Raw genomic sequence first — 14,694 nt, forward strand, 5'->3', positions numbered from 1 at the left:
CCTCCCGCACTGTTCCCCCGCCCACCTTGTGGAGCGAAGATGGCAGCAGCCTGCAGTGGCTGGAGGTGCCTTGGGCTGCTCCCGTGGAGACTGAGGGCTGCTGGCCAGGCGGCTGGGGTGGGGCTCCTGCGGGCCCAGAGCAGGGGGTACTGTATCCCCTTTGGGACAGGACGCTATGCACGGGGCCGGGCACGGAAGGGCAGCCGCATGCTGGTGGGGGCTGCTTTTGCCCTGGGGGGCACCTTTGGCCTCTTCCAGACTCTCCAGTATCCCCTGAAGGCCCAGGAGCACCTTGCAGAGCAGCAGGCAGCCAAGGTAACCTCCCACTTCCCCCACTTTTAAGAGTACTGCAGGAAATCCGGAAGCTCCTTGCAATCCCTAAGGAACACCGGGCCCCATGGTGCTTTCCCATCCCCCACTTACAAATGATTCTGAAATGATGGTCCTTCCCGTGCAATTATATTGCCTCCCAAATATCTTCCATTTTTGGGGTGCACACTGAGATCTTGGCTCCCATCCTTAATGAAATCTTAAGGGGGTGGCAGGAAGAACCTTGAAATTGGTTTTTTCCTCACCCCCTCACAGATTTTCTCTTCTATATGACGTTTCTATTTTTGTTCATTTTCAGATAGTATTTTAGCCTAGTCTCCAGATTAAAAGGCTACAAAAGTCTCTCAAATGATCTGTGGCTGCTTTTTCTATTTACTGTCTGCAAATCCTTTTGTAGTTTTTGCTGGATAGGCTAATTGCTACTTTAAAAATAATAATAAAGTTAATAATAAAAATAATTAGCTAATTAATGTTTTCCATGCCTATGGATGAATTACATGGTAAGTGATCTAGAATATACAAGTGATGCCATCAGGTTACAATATCCTAAACAAATAATGTCTACCAATTTTACTAGTAACTCTTGTGTATTAAAACTAAACACTTATAGATCCTGATCCTGCAAGACATACACACATACCTAACTTTAGTCAATAGAAAGAAAATAGTCTTGTTAGTTTCAATTTTGCTTTTAGTCTGTTCGCTTTCTGGTTCTCATACACTAGCATAATGCTGCAGTATTTGGGGGTGGCAAACCCTTCAAGAGAAGGTTTAAATACACATAGCAGGCTTTTTCTATTGATTGAAACACACACACCTCCTTAATATTAGATGTTATTAGGAAATAACATTTAAAGTATTAAAATCTAAAGGCCTAAACTACCCAACATTATCTTCTTTGAGTAACTATAAAAATTGCTTTTAATGAATAAAAAAAGCAAAAAGTAGTTGTCAAGTGACAGGGAAAACAACAATTCTGTACACTTACATCGGGCTTTCCATCAACTAATGACTTCCTGCAAATACCCTGAGGGTTTGTGGAAGTGAGAAACAAGTTAAAATGGTGGCATGTGTTTTATAATGTATGAATAATAAGCAAGGCACGTTAAATGTCTGTTGTGTAATTGCATTGTGCCTAATACTGATGCTTTATTCCTTGTGCACCCAGCATTCTCAGTGAAGGTCTGGTGTGCAAACAATGCAAGATCAGATTCTGTGTTTATATGTTCTCAACCAATACCTTGCAACCACTGTTCCCCAAAAAAAAGCCATTGCTTCCTGGCATAAGTCACTGGTATTTTTTTTATAAAATGTTGAAGGTAGGGTTTTGTACTGCTGTCCGTTGCTGTAGTATTTGAGCATCTTCCACGTAAAATAGATAATAGCAAAGTCTCTAGTGGACTTCATGGAATCTCTGACACCTCTCCCTTCGCAGCATAAAAACTGTGCGTGGGGGATGGGTTTGGTTTTGATTTTTTGTTAATTTTATTACTTTGGGGGGGGTACTTTTTGTTTTTTAAGGTTAATTTTGTTTAATTTTCTTAGGCTGGATGGTTGGATTTTTGTGTAGAAAGCAGAGTTGTGAATGTCATTCTTATGATGACTTGGTCCCTAACCTATAGGATTCAGTTGGCAAAACCATATATTCATAAGAGATCGGAGTTACTACAAAGGGATAAGGGGATATTTAAAAAATTAGATATTCATTATACAAAAAAGTTAAGTATTTATGACGTCATTGGAAGAAAATGCTGGTTAACCAGAGGTGTGAGCTTTGATTTGGATGACTAGATTATAATCTGAACACCAAATATCAGCAACAGCAATTTAAAATAAACATAAATCGATTGGGGGAGGAGGTGATATTTGAATTGAACATAGAAACTTCTGGCATTTTCCTCCCTCAGCTCCCTGCAGGTAGCCTGCAGTTGACCCTGTACCAATACAAAACCTGCCCGTTCTGCAGTAAGGTTCGAGCCTTTCTTGATTACCATGGGGTGCCTTATGAAATTGTGGAAGTGAACCCGGTAATGAGGAAGGAGATCAAATTCTCCTCCTACAGAAAGGTGCCCATCCTTTTAGCCAACGCTGGAAACACTCTGGTGAGTCTCTGCTTCTCAAATAACCATGGTTCTTGGGTTTACATCTAGCACTGGGTCACTAGCCAAGTGCAGGTGTAGCCTACTTTATTTCCAAGGTTGCTTAGCATCCTGTTCCTCATTTTATGGCTGTATACTTAGCTACCTCTTCCTTAGCCTCACTCTTATTTTGCCGAACACTCACAACGCCCAATGTTCCCTAGCAGTGACAAGCTATGCTGCTGCTAGGGAGTTTGGAGGAAGGTGAGACTTTAAAGTCCACTGGTCTTATTCTTCCCACCCCCATGCAGGATTCAAACAATTTGTACAGAAGTCAGAGGGTGTTACTTGTACTCTGTGGTGGAAGAATTATGACCCAAGGATAAGTGTTTTAACCGTATATTTTCTTACCATGCTGGTTTGCCCCCTGGAATGCCAATGGCTCAGACTGAAACCCACTTTGGTTTCCACTATTGGCCTGTCTAGAACAAGCAGAATAATAGATATACGGCTGTAGTATAGCAGATTTGCCTATGGAAATAAACGGAAGATTAGGGAAGAAGGGACTTGGGGACTACTTAAGCCCCAAAGGGGTTCAATTGGCAGAGCTTCTTATGAGCTCCTCCTCCTTAGCTCCATCAGCATCTCTTTTTAAATTTATTTTCATTCTATTTTGCAGCAACTGAATGACTCTTCAGTGATCATCAGTGCAATAAAGACCTATCTCATTTCCAGGTACGAGAACTGGATAGTGAGAATGTAGTTGAGTGTGAATTGCCTTAGGCAAACTGGAAAACAAGAACACTTTTGTGTGTGTGTGTGTGTGTGTGTGTGTTAGTTATAGAGCTCAGGTGTTTTTTAATTCAGAATTCTGCCTTTGCACAAAGAAGACTTAAAAGTTAGTCCAAAAATGAAATGAATCAAACCTTCCTCTGATTTTTTTGTTTTGTTTTGTTGGCCAGTCAGAATATCTGGAAATAAATCAACTTGCTGCTCTTGTAGCCTGTTCTTTAGATCCAGGTTACAAAGAGCTTGAGTAGGGAATGGAGAAGGAGGGGATCTTATATCTGGGACAACTTGTACTTCTATTCCTTTTTTTCCCCCCTGTGATATAGAGAACCTCAGTATATAGAAATTTAACCATAAGAGAGACATTGTTAGCTGCAGCTGACTATTCTGGAGTCTGGTTAATACTTACTGTGGGTTATTTGAAATGACACTTACATGTACTCTCTCTCTCATTAGTTTCTTGCATTAAGCTGTTCCATAGTAGTGCATTTTAATGTGTGTGGCTTCAGTGTGTGTTTACTGTTTTCTTTTCATATACATTAAGTGCACTTTCCTCTTAGTCTTGCATCCATGAACACACTGCAACGTTACTACAACATATTACAGTAAAGATATATCTGGGATAATAAGGTGTATAACGGGCATGTATAGAGTCAACTTTCAAACTGAAACCATTCTAAAAACGACACATTTATGTTCTATCCATGATTCCAGATCAAATTTGCTCAGATCTTGAAAGTCAAGGGGTGCTGGGGGGGGCGGGGGGAGGAGTGAGACTTTAAAGTCCACTGGCATTATTGCTTCCACCCCCATGCAGGATTCAAACAATTTGCACTGAAGCCAGTGGAAGTTACTTTTACGCTGTGGGGGAAGAATTATAACTGAAGGACAAGTATTTTAATTGTATATTTGCTCACTATGCTGGTTTTTTGTTTTTTTTTATTTCCCCATAACGGTCAATCTCCTCCTGAGACCTAAAAATTTAGCCACGATCTTTTTCTCTTACATTATCAACGGTAATAGAATATTCCACTATTGGAATCTGGTTTCCTTATGGTGCCATAGGCTCTAGTTTGCTCTCCCACAGCTGTATCAGCTCCATAGTGCTATTAAAATCATCAAATTTTTTTACAGTCACTGTTCTGACTAACTGCACCTCAAGATGGAGAGGAATTCTGAAAGAGAAAATACAGACTGCACAGAGATAGTCCTTAGATTTACAACCGCTGAGCTGCCTTGTTATGGAAGTCTCTATTTTTAGAGCAGCCAGTGTTTTGTTGCCCCAAAAAGAGGACTCATAGCAACTGTTTTTCAGTAACACGTGGAGAAGACCATGCAGATTCTGACTGTGTTTCTCCCCTCAGGAAGAAGAGCTTAGAAGAGATTGTGTCATTTTATCCTCCTATGAAAGCTGTGAATGAGCGGGGCAAGGAGGTGACTGAGTATGGGAACAAATACTGGCTCATGCTGGATGAAATGGAGACCCAGCATGTGTACCCCATCAAAGAAACTAGGGTGTAAGCATTTCATGTGCTAGGGGTCTCTGAGCTGGTTTCACAGCACCCCTCCTGTATCATCTTGGAGAACACGAACACAATCCTCCTAATGCTGCTCTTGACATGATACACATCAGACACCCATAAATAACTGGAATGGTTTTGTTTCAAGTAATTTATTTGTTTAACTTGCAAAATGTAATACTTCTATGTGAAAATCCCCCCGCCCCCGCTTTGGTGTACTCCGAGCCTCAACCATTGCACTAATTTCCTCCTTTGCTTTCTCTCCTCCCTGCCTTCTTCCCAGAGAGTGATGTCCCTTTAGGCTCCTGAGTTAGCTGGAAGGGTCACTTGGGATTGATTAATGTTGGGGAAAACCCATGATTATGGGACACACGTTCCTCATGGGCCATCCAGCCTGCTTGCAACAATAGAAAGTGAATCTAGAGCTTTAGTTTGTCTCATCCAGCTGGAGTTTGGCATTAGAGCAGTTAAGTGGGGAGGGATCCCTCCTGACCACAGTTCAGGGATATTACCAGTGGAGCAGACTGGATGGGAACTATGTTGCACTCTCATCCTTTGCAGAAGCTCCAGCTACAGTTATTGTGATATCATCTGCATCCTCCTCCTCTGATTCAATGTTTCCACCTTGTTCACTTAAACTACTTTCTTGGGATGTCTACAGGGAGGAAATGAAGTGGCGAAAATGGGCAGATGACTGGCTTGTTCACCTCATCTCCCCCAATGTTTACCGCACACCTAGGGAAGCCCTGGCTTCTTTCAATTACATTGTCCATGAGGGAAAGTTTGGCACCGTGGAAGGTTTTTTTGCCAAGTACATGGGGGCCGTTGCCATGTTCTTCATCAGCAAGAGGCTGAAGAGCAGGTTGGTACCACTGACCCAGTCACACAGCAAGGGAATGTCTTTGTCCCGTTGGTTTTTAACCACCCTTAGCCATGAACTTCAAACAGTAAAACTCTGTCTCAAACACTTTTTAATAGGCATTTTCCTTGCAAATAAAATGCAGTTCTGTTCTAAGGGTCAGTTTGAATACTCCCTCCATTCTGATCATTGTATCTGAATGATCACTATATGTGGACCCAAAACAACTTTCAAATCAGACATGCAGAAGCAAAATTTCCATTTCTGTAACGACACATTTTTAATTTTAACATTAGCTCCAAGGCACGTCACTCCAGTTATTACAGTTTATGGGAGCATCAGTTATGTTCTTGTACAGCTGAATGCCATTCAGTGGTGCAAAATCCTTTTCTACCTGTGAAAATATCAAAGGAATTTATACTTGTTTGATCTGTGCAACTTAAATCTCCACTGATCAGAACAATCAGAAACTGTAAAAAAGTAATATTTTATTCCCATGAACTGAATGAATGATCACTGCAAGTGGAACTAGTTCCACTGTACCCTCACCATTTGAATAGTAGTAGGACCAGGGGATCTTTCCCCTTTAGATTTCTGCTGTCTTTCCAATAGAAGTGCCTTCTTTAATCCAGTTTATCAATTGGTGTAACCAAGGAATGGTCAAGACTTGACTTGTTTAGTGTGACACACTTAGTTAGTGACTGAGAAAGAATTACTGTCCATGATTTCTAGAATTCTGGTCCTTTGCTTTAACCACTACAGTAAATAGCTCATTAACCACTTAATCAGCTTTAAGTACTTATTGGACTTCTTTGAGCCCTCTAACCTTCTGAATGAAAGAGATGCTTATGCACACAAGTTACTTCATAGTCATCTTTAAAAATACCCAAGCCTTTCAATTCACTCTCTGAAGTGCATTCCCTGTCCCCAGCCATATATGAATCCATGGGAAGGGGTAATGAGAGGGGAAAATTAAAGAGAGAAATGAACCAGTTAGAGGACACCATATTTTCTCTTAACACAGGCACCATCTCCAGGATAATGTCCGAGAAGATTTGTACAAAGCAGCCAATGACTGGGTAAAAGCTATTGGCAAACACAGACCATTCATGGGTGGCAGCCAGCCGAATCTTGCTGACTTGGTAATGGTCAAGACCCTTGGTCTCTGTACTTAATTTATCATTCATCATGCACATAGTATGGTATAGGTGTGACTATGATTATGTATAAAATATGTACTATATCCTCTTGGTCTGTATTAGATATATCATTTGAGTGTCTTATGTGGGAGGTGAGAGTTGTGTTGTCAAAATGTGTTACAGGTGCAGGGTGAGTATGTTTACTCCATTGTACAATATGGAGATAGTTCAGGAGCATACATTCTGTATTGGCTGTGTGTGTAGAAAGCATGCCAGCCAATCACCTTTCCACTGGGAAATATACTCCAAGCACATACCTTACAAACATCATGACTTCCCAAAGTAGGACATTATTAATCTGAAGTAATGACAAAAGCAGTAATGACAAAAGCAGTTTAGGCTTCCACATCTGCAACTGGAGATGAGCCCTGTTGACATCAGTGGACAGGGTCATAAGGTTAGCATGCATAGCTCAGACTTCAGGATTTGAATCTTAAACCATTTCCTGCATCATTAGCTCTCATTATAAATAATGATAATGGTTTTTGTTTTAATCTGAAGCAATATCTCCATAAAGAGTTTATATGGAGCTGGATACTGTACCAGATCTTATAATCACTTTTCATTTTACTCCATCTCCCAAAATTTTTGCCCATTTTGTTAGGCACTGCCTATTTATCCATCTAATGTCTGTGACTGTCTCAATAATCTCTGCTAATCAGATGGGTGGAATAGGTGATCGGGAAGGGAGTAGAGTTTTGGGACACTTAAATCTGAAGTTACATCCATTCCAGATGTAGAGTTAATGTTATCTATGTTAATTTCCAAACTCTCTCTCCTCTCTTGGCACAGGCAGTGTATGGGGTCCTCCGGGTCATGGAAGGGCTGGAAGCCTATGATGACATGATGACTCATACAAAGATTCAACCTTGGTACCATCGCATGGAGAAGGCTATTGGGGAGGCCGAAGTCCCAAACTGGCAACTGCTGCAGCCGCCTTACTAAAATTCTTGCACAGAAAAACATTAAAAAGGAAAGACCTTCTGTTTTAAAAATAAAATGCACTGGCCTTTCCCCCTGGACTGATGTGCAGGCATGTGGATTGTCCAGCTTAGAGCTAATAAGAGGCTTCATGAGACCAAGAGAGCAGGAGGGGACAGGTGTGTACAGTTAAGTAAATATGACATTTAGAATAATAGAAACATGTAAAAGGTGCTGACCTGGGACCTCATTGGAGAGGAGGGTAAATTCTGATTTAAACAGCAGAGTGCAGCAAACTGACTTTCTCTTGGTGAGCCCCATACTAAGTATATGTTAAAAAGAAACCACAGTGCTGGCTAGTGGACCCTGGAGCAAAAGCAAATATTTGAGGTCTGTCCAGGGTTGACTTCAGGCTGTATCTCCTCTTGTCCAAGTTGTCCTGAGTGTCTTCCTGACTATTTGAGGTACTGTGTAACTCTTAAATGGCATTAAGATTTGACCTGCAATAGCATCCTGTAAGTACAGTGCTGAGGGCAATGGGTGAATCAGCAGCCCTGAGGAAGGAATCCCTTTGCATGATAGAAAAGATCCTGCTGTCTGCAGGCCATGTGCTTCCAGTCTTCAGGGTGATCTCCATTTAAACTGTTATTTCAACAGGTGATTCTGGATTGTCAGTGATAATACAGGCTCAGTTCCTCTTTCTATGCAGTATATGGCATCTAGGGTTTCTCGTCTACCAGAAGATAGAGGCCCAGAGAGCACAACCTAGACTGAAGAAAGAATTATTGCAAAATGATTATTTGAAAAAAAGCTTCCTAGCATGAGTTACATGAAAAGTGTTCCTGGAAATACTCAATATGATCAGTTGTTATCAAGTGAGTGCTTGTGAATTTTGCAGTCCTCTGGCTCTCTAGATGCTTCTTGTAATGCAAGAGCAACAAAGGCTTTGCTGTGTGGAGTGGGAGCCATTGCTGTAAGCTACGTTGTATAGTGTGAACTTTTTGGAACTAGTATTTCCTCACTGAGTTCTGGCTAATACTAGTGCAGTGTGGAAATGCCAGTTGGTACCTGTCTTGGTGAGCTAAGTTGCAGGGAATCCTTTCACTTCTGGCTGTAGGTCAGAGAGTGAGAGATCTTCTGAATGGTACTAGGTTTTAATTTCCCTCTTCTCTACTTATAACAATCCTTTCCATGGCATCATGGGCACTTTTCAAGGAAACTGGTTATCTGGGAAATTAGTGGTGGAGATGGCATCTGTCATCAATGCAGAAACTTTGTGTTAGTTGAAGACTGCTTTTTGCTATCAGTCATAAGTATCAGTGTGTGATACAGGTGTGTTTTATTGTCCAGAACCTACTGTATCTACGGATACTTTAGAAGGAAAATGAAGTGCAAATTCTAGTGTGGACTGGATGAGTAGTAGTGGGAGAGGAAGAGAGTATTTGCAATAAAAACAAACTGTTGCTACGCTGGCTGGCTACATTTATTTAAGCACTTCTGCACTTAGCTATCTTTAAGTACAGCTACACCCTAGTTCAACAGTACACTGTTTTAGTGTTTGAAAATTACAGGTTATTTTTCATACAGTGTTTGAGCATGTGTGGGTATGAAGGGGGAGATGGATTAGATCAATTAAAAAGTTGGGGGGAGCGGGGTTTGGTTTTGTTTTTAAATCTCTGATAAAGTTAACCAAAAAAAAATGGATCAGGAGAAAAATATTTAACAATGGTCCAACCCCCACGGGCACTCTGGGGGCCAGAACACAGGGATGTGACAGATGCGTAAATGAGCCATCACTGCTTCAGAACTGCCCTGGGGCCTTGCTCAGAAGTATTTGTCACCAGGCAGAGCAGGTTACCTCAGCTGCTCTCCTAGGGGCCCAGTCCCCTACCCACGCTGTGCAATTGCCTAGAGTGGGGCTTCATATGACCAGCTTTGAACGGGGCTGCTGCTGCCGGGGTAAGGGGGGCTGGTTGATGAGCTGAATCTCTGCCAGAGCTGACCTATACTAGGGTCTGTGGGATAGTTGATTCAGCGCCCCTCCTCCCCTGTCAGTGGGGGTTAGGGCTCCTCCCGCCTGCCCTTCCCTCCTCTGGCCCCCATCTCCACCCCGCCCCCATCTCAGCGCAGCCGTGGCCCGGCCCGGCCCGGCCCGGCCCGGCCCCCTCCCTCGCGTGTTGCCCGGCGTTCCCATAGTGACACGCCCCGGCTCGCCCAAAGAGGGCGGGCTCTTGTGACGCCCCGACGAGCCTTGGGAGCTAATCGCGGCGGCGAGCCGGGGTCACGGGGGGTTTGAATCGCCCAATGGGGGAGCTGCGGGCAGCGTCCCAGAAGCGGACCCGGAAGTTCGGCGGCGGGTCCCGCTGCTGCTGCTGCTTGTCCTGCCCTTGCTGCTGCCGCCCCCTGCCCCGTCCCCCCTCGCCCCGGCCCAGGGCTCTCCATGGCAGCAACAGCTACCGCCGCCTCGCCGCCAATTTCGAGGAGATCCTGAGGCGGCGGCTCCGAACCCGGCTCGGCCCCGCATGGTGAGGGGGGCTGGGGAGCCGGGGGGGACGACGCTGGCTGAAGTAGGATCTCGGGTCCCCGAGCCCCCCGGGGTAGCGTGGACTGGCCAGGGGCACGGGGGTCCCCACAGCCCATGCGCTGCAGCGGATCACACCCCGCGGGCTGCTGCTGCTCTGTCACGTCTGCCTCTCAGGGGTGGGTTTCTGTGGTGTCTGGGACGTGCCCTTTGCCTTGTGACTTCGTCCATCCGCCCCCTAAGGACTCGCTTTGTGAAGTTCCCCAGGCAGTCCAGACATGTGTCACTCCCCGCCCCGCTCCGAAATCAGGAGATTGGCTTTAACAGTCAGGAAGCCTTTACAATATTTTTTCAGGCTTCAGCGTTGCTGTCCTTTTTTTTTTTTTTTTTTTGAGCCTTTAGGGTTCATTATTTTCAAGCTTTTCTCCGCAACCATGCGGGCAAGATAAACTTACTTGTGAAAAAGAGATTCTTATGAAATAACATGACTCCAGAAGCTGGGGTTTTAGGAAAGAAATTCTGTGAGGTAAAGTAACAAGAGTTAGTAATAGTGATTGCTGTTGGACAAGGAAAGCTCCTTTATTCTTCTAAAATGAATGTGCTGGCTCTAATGAGAATATTAATATTGCTCTTAGTATTTCAAGGTTCAGATTTGAATTCCCTCATTCTTTTACACTGTAGTTGATGTAGGTTTTCTGCCCATTAATAGGGTTTAGTTACTTATCAAGACTGAGATAACCAAACAAACCAGCTGTATTTACAATCACTTATCTAACAAGAAGCTGGAGAAATTCTCTCACTTCAGCAAACTCTGTCTCAGTTTCTAAATACATATCTTCCGAGGCTGGAAGGATTTTTTCCCCCTGTCTCTATAAAATATTTTTGCTAAAACTGTTCTGGTATGTTGTTTTCTTTACTCTTCAACAGACACTTTCACTCTGCAAACTTAATCATTTTAATGAGACTGAAAAATCTCAGTCTCTTCAGAATGATGATGGAAATCTTACCAATATTAATTTACCTTCGATGATCACTGAGCATTTGGACTCTGCTTGACGTTTGGCTAATAGCTTTGGATATTACCACATTTATGCTGCAAGATTTTATAATGTCAATTATACTGAACTGTTGCTAGAACTATTTGTAGAGTTCATCAGCATGGGAAAATTTATTGGCAGAACTATAACGGTATAATTGTACCTATACCACGATATTAATATTGTTGTGTCTCCCTGTGTAGACACTCTTATTTTGTAATATGAGTGTCTTTTTCTGGTTTAATTTGTGTTGCTTCCAAATTATCTTAACCCACAATAAACATCATCTATTAAGAAAAACTATCCTATTTCCACAGACCTATAAGAACCTTTGTTAATTTCTTCTTCTTCTTCCTGCCATTTATCCATGTAGTCCTCACTTCTTGCTGCTCTTTCCCACCAAATTGCAATAATGAGCATAGGGGGTCAATAGTGCGATGCATTTTGTCTTTTGCTAGTTGCAATGGTTATTTTGCTTATATGAAACTGTTTTATACCATTTGAAAAGCTGTTGTTATGAGTATTTAGACAGTAGGAAGTATTGGTTTGTAGCAGTTCCTGAGACAGCAGTAGCTAAAATTATCAGACTCCAAGGGCAGGAGTTGCAAGATGATGATCAGAATGATCTGACTTGAAGATCTAATAGTTTGTGACATGCCAGGGCTAGAAACATTTTGGAAAAAGAAAGTGCATATTGTTTTCAGGATTAGGAACATCTGGGAAGCACTGGTCCCAAACCACTGGTCAGAAAGAATAAAAACTTTCTCTTCTATGGCCAATCCACCCTGCAAAATCAGGTGTCTTACACATGATGCACCTTAAAATTAATTATCTAGCATAATGTGTGTATCATACCTGAAAATCAAAGTACTTATTTTAATCTTTTTGTTTTAACATTTTTTGTGCAAAGAACACTAAGGCACACTCTTTTATAGAGTGTTTTTTAGGTATTTAACAAGTTTGAGTCAGGATGTTACCTTTCTACTCAAGGAATGGGAACCTTAAGGAAACTAGCATCCTTTCCTATTAGTAATCTATTTTGTATTTCTGCCATCAGGTGTCCCCCCTCCATCAAAAACGAGAGAACTGCAATCTCAGCACAGAGAAAAGTGTCACAAGAAACTGATGATCTTATGCTAACTGTAAGTAACTGGGATTGGAATGATGTAACTCTCTTTTTTGCTATACTCAGGTTAGTGGTGCTACTTTTCTTTTATAAGAAGGAAACTTTTACACTTAAACTGTGCATTGATTACTTTGAATTTGTTTTCATACCTTGCTATTGCATGTTAGGCGGATAATTAATGTGGAAATAAAATACATGCATCATTTATGAGAAATAACCTGCAGAGACAAATATAGGCCCCAGTCCTGCAAGCACTTACACATGTTTAACTTTAAGAACTGTGAGTAGTTTCATGGAAATCAAGGGGACTATTCAGAATGCTTAAAATTAAGCACAAGAATGTTTGCAGGATAAGCCTCGTATGGCACCTCTGATGGATTCCTTGTAGTTTTCCCAAATTCTTTAGTTTGCTAGTCAAAGTAATGGCCCTGTTGTAAAATTTCTGCTCAAAATCAGATGGTGTTGCTAATCAGAGCCCTTGGCATGCTCTAAGACCTTGAACTCTGGTGACTCTTACAGACACCCTCTACCAATACAACGCTGTCTTTACATTGTCTGTACCATCCCTTGTCCAAACAAAAATGAAGGGCCAGATTCAGCCATGGTGTAAATAGAAGCTTATGGAGTTACTCCAGATCTTACACCGAAGCTGCATGTGATCTAAAACGGCAGGTGCTACTGAAAGGAAGCTCAAACTGTGGCCTAAATAGCTTGACCCATCTCAGCAATTGTAGCTGTCTGGGGACAGGTGGCTAGAGGCAGTTGTCCAGTTTGACTGGAGCATAGGGAAATTTTATTATTTCCAGTTTCCTTATTCACAGGTTTCCTTTCATTGTATTACCCTTTCCCGTTTGTCGGAGAAGAACCATGAAGAACCGTTCCTCATCTCCCCCTTTGCACGTTCATGTGGATGAAAACACCCCTGTCCATGTCCATATAAAAAAGGGTCAGAAAACAACACCTGCAAAAAGCCAGGTAGGAGTGTGTAGTTGGGTGTTTGTAAGGGCTACAAACCAGAAAAGTGAAGGGTCCTAGAAGCACCACTGAATGTTCAAGGTCTGTTTCTACCACTTGAGATCTGAATAAATAGATAGTAGGTTAGAGAAATAAGACTGATTGACTTCTTAACTGCATTCATTTCAATGTGAATTTTCAGCAATACTTTTAAGTAATCTTTAGAAATTGAAACTGTATCTCATATGGGTAAAATACGTGATTTAGTTTTATATTTACATGTATAGTTGGGTTACCATTTGTACTTCTTTAGGGCCTCTATCCAATGGTCTTTAAAGCATTTTACAAACATTTAGTTAAGTTTCGAGCTACCTCTCCCTCTGCCATGAGATGTGGAAGTACACTAGCCATTTTACAGATGGGCAAACTGAGACACAGATAAGTGGGTTGTCCAGAATCATACAGTCAGTCATGACGGAACCAGGAGTAAAACACATTCCTTTGCTTGAGCAGCTAGACTTTCCTAACACCCTTTTTTTGCTGAGGAAAACCATACTGTATTATACAGTTGCTTTTTAGACACCTAAGACATTTTAACTTAGGGCAGTATCCTGCTTGTGTATAAAGTGTATAGAAGTCCTGCCCCAGCTTAACATATTTTTTCTGGGTTAACATCTTGTCAAACTACTGCCCATTCTCTGATCATCCCTTTGTCTGGAGGAAGGGTTGTTGGGAAGATGGTAGCTGGACATCTCAAATTCCACCTGGATCAGGTTAAGTGAAATATTAGATTTAAAAAGACTCTGGATTGAAGTCATCTGCTGGTGCACAGACAGCTTTTATCAGTCTGGACTATCTTCTATTGAGCATTGGCCGAGAGGATCTAGCAAGTAGCCTTAGATATAATTGATTAGCTGGTAATGGTGGCTAGGTTTCAATTACTAGTTGGAGCGGGTGAAATCCTCTTCCGAAGTCGAGGTCATTCTTGAAATGGAAGACCCAAAAGGTGGTGAGTGCTAGCTTATTGTTCTTTAAGAGTCTGCAACAGTGTTACTTTGCCCCCCTCTCAGTTGTTAACTGTGTATGTTGCCACTAGTGAATATTTTAATGGGGTATGCCTGATGATACTCAGCTATATGCCTCCTTTGCTTTTGGACCACCTGACTTTCTGATCAAGCCTCAGAACTGTGCAAAAGCGTCTGCATTTTCATTTAGATAAGGAAGCTTAAGATCAGCCCATATAGGAGTGAGAATACCTGTTAATCACAAAGCAGGCAAAGTGATTCTAGGATCTTAATAGATCAATCCCCCCCACACCCCAACCCCTCATTAATACATCATGGCTACTGTTTGAGAGTCA

General features: G+C 42.2%; 2 protein-coding genes across 9 annotated transcripts in view; both read left to right on the forward strand.

Annotated features, from left to right (window-relative positions):
- On the forward strand, positions 1 to 9,163 carry PTGES2 (prostaglandin E synthase 2). 2 transcript variants are annotated; one of them, XM_073314448.1, is made up of 7 exons: positions 1 to 315; positions 2,238 to 2,432; positions 3,088 to 3,143; positions 4,562 to 4,714; positions 5,379 to 5,579; positions 6,601 to 6,718; positions 7,568 to 9,163. In XM_073314448.1, the coding sequence occupies exons 1-7, from the start codon at positions 40 to 42 to the stop codon at positions 7,718 to 7,720; spliced, it is 1,152 nt and encodes a 383-aa protein (XP_073170549.1). In that variant the 5' UTR covers positions 1 to 39; the 3' UTR covers positions 7,721 to 9,163. The 2 variants fall into 2 exon arrangements, with proteins under 2 accessions (XP_073170549.1, XP_073170551.1); XM_073314450.1 differs by lacking the exon at positions 2,238 to 2,432.
- The window catches only part of ODF2 (outer dense fiber of sperm tails 2), a 26,631-nt gene continuing 19,728 nt past the window's right edge, over positions 7,792 to 14,694 (forward strand). For 2 of the 7 annotated variants that reach the window (XM_073314434.1, XM_073314438.1), the window contains exons 1-2: positions 7,792 to 7,875; positions 12,312 to 12,396. In XM_073314434.1, the coding sequence (XP_073170535.1) occupies positions 7,811 to 7,875; positions 12,312 to 12,396 (150 nt within the window). In that variant the 5' untranslated portion in view covers positions 7,792 to 7,810. Of the gene's footprint in view, positions 7,876 to 10,000; positions 10,222 to 12,311; positions 13,356 to 14,694 lie in introns of those variants that run through there. The other 5 variants (XR_012155255.1, XM_073314433.1, XM_073314437.1 and 2 more) reach the window with 4 other exon arrangements.

Source organism: Lepidochelys kempii, chromosome 16 (assembly GCF_965140265.1).
Source record: "Lepidochelys kempii isolate rLepKem1 chromosome 16, rLepKem1.hap2, whole genome shotgun sequence".
Classification (NCBI taxonomy): Eukaryota; Metazoa; Chordata; order Testudines; family Cheloniidae; genus Lepidochelys; species Lepidochelys kempii.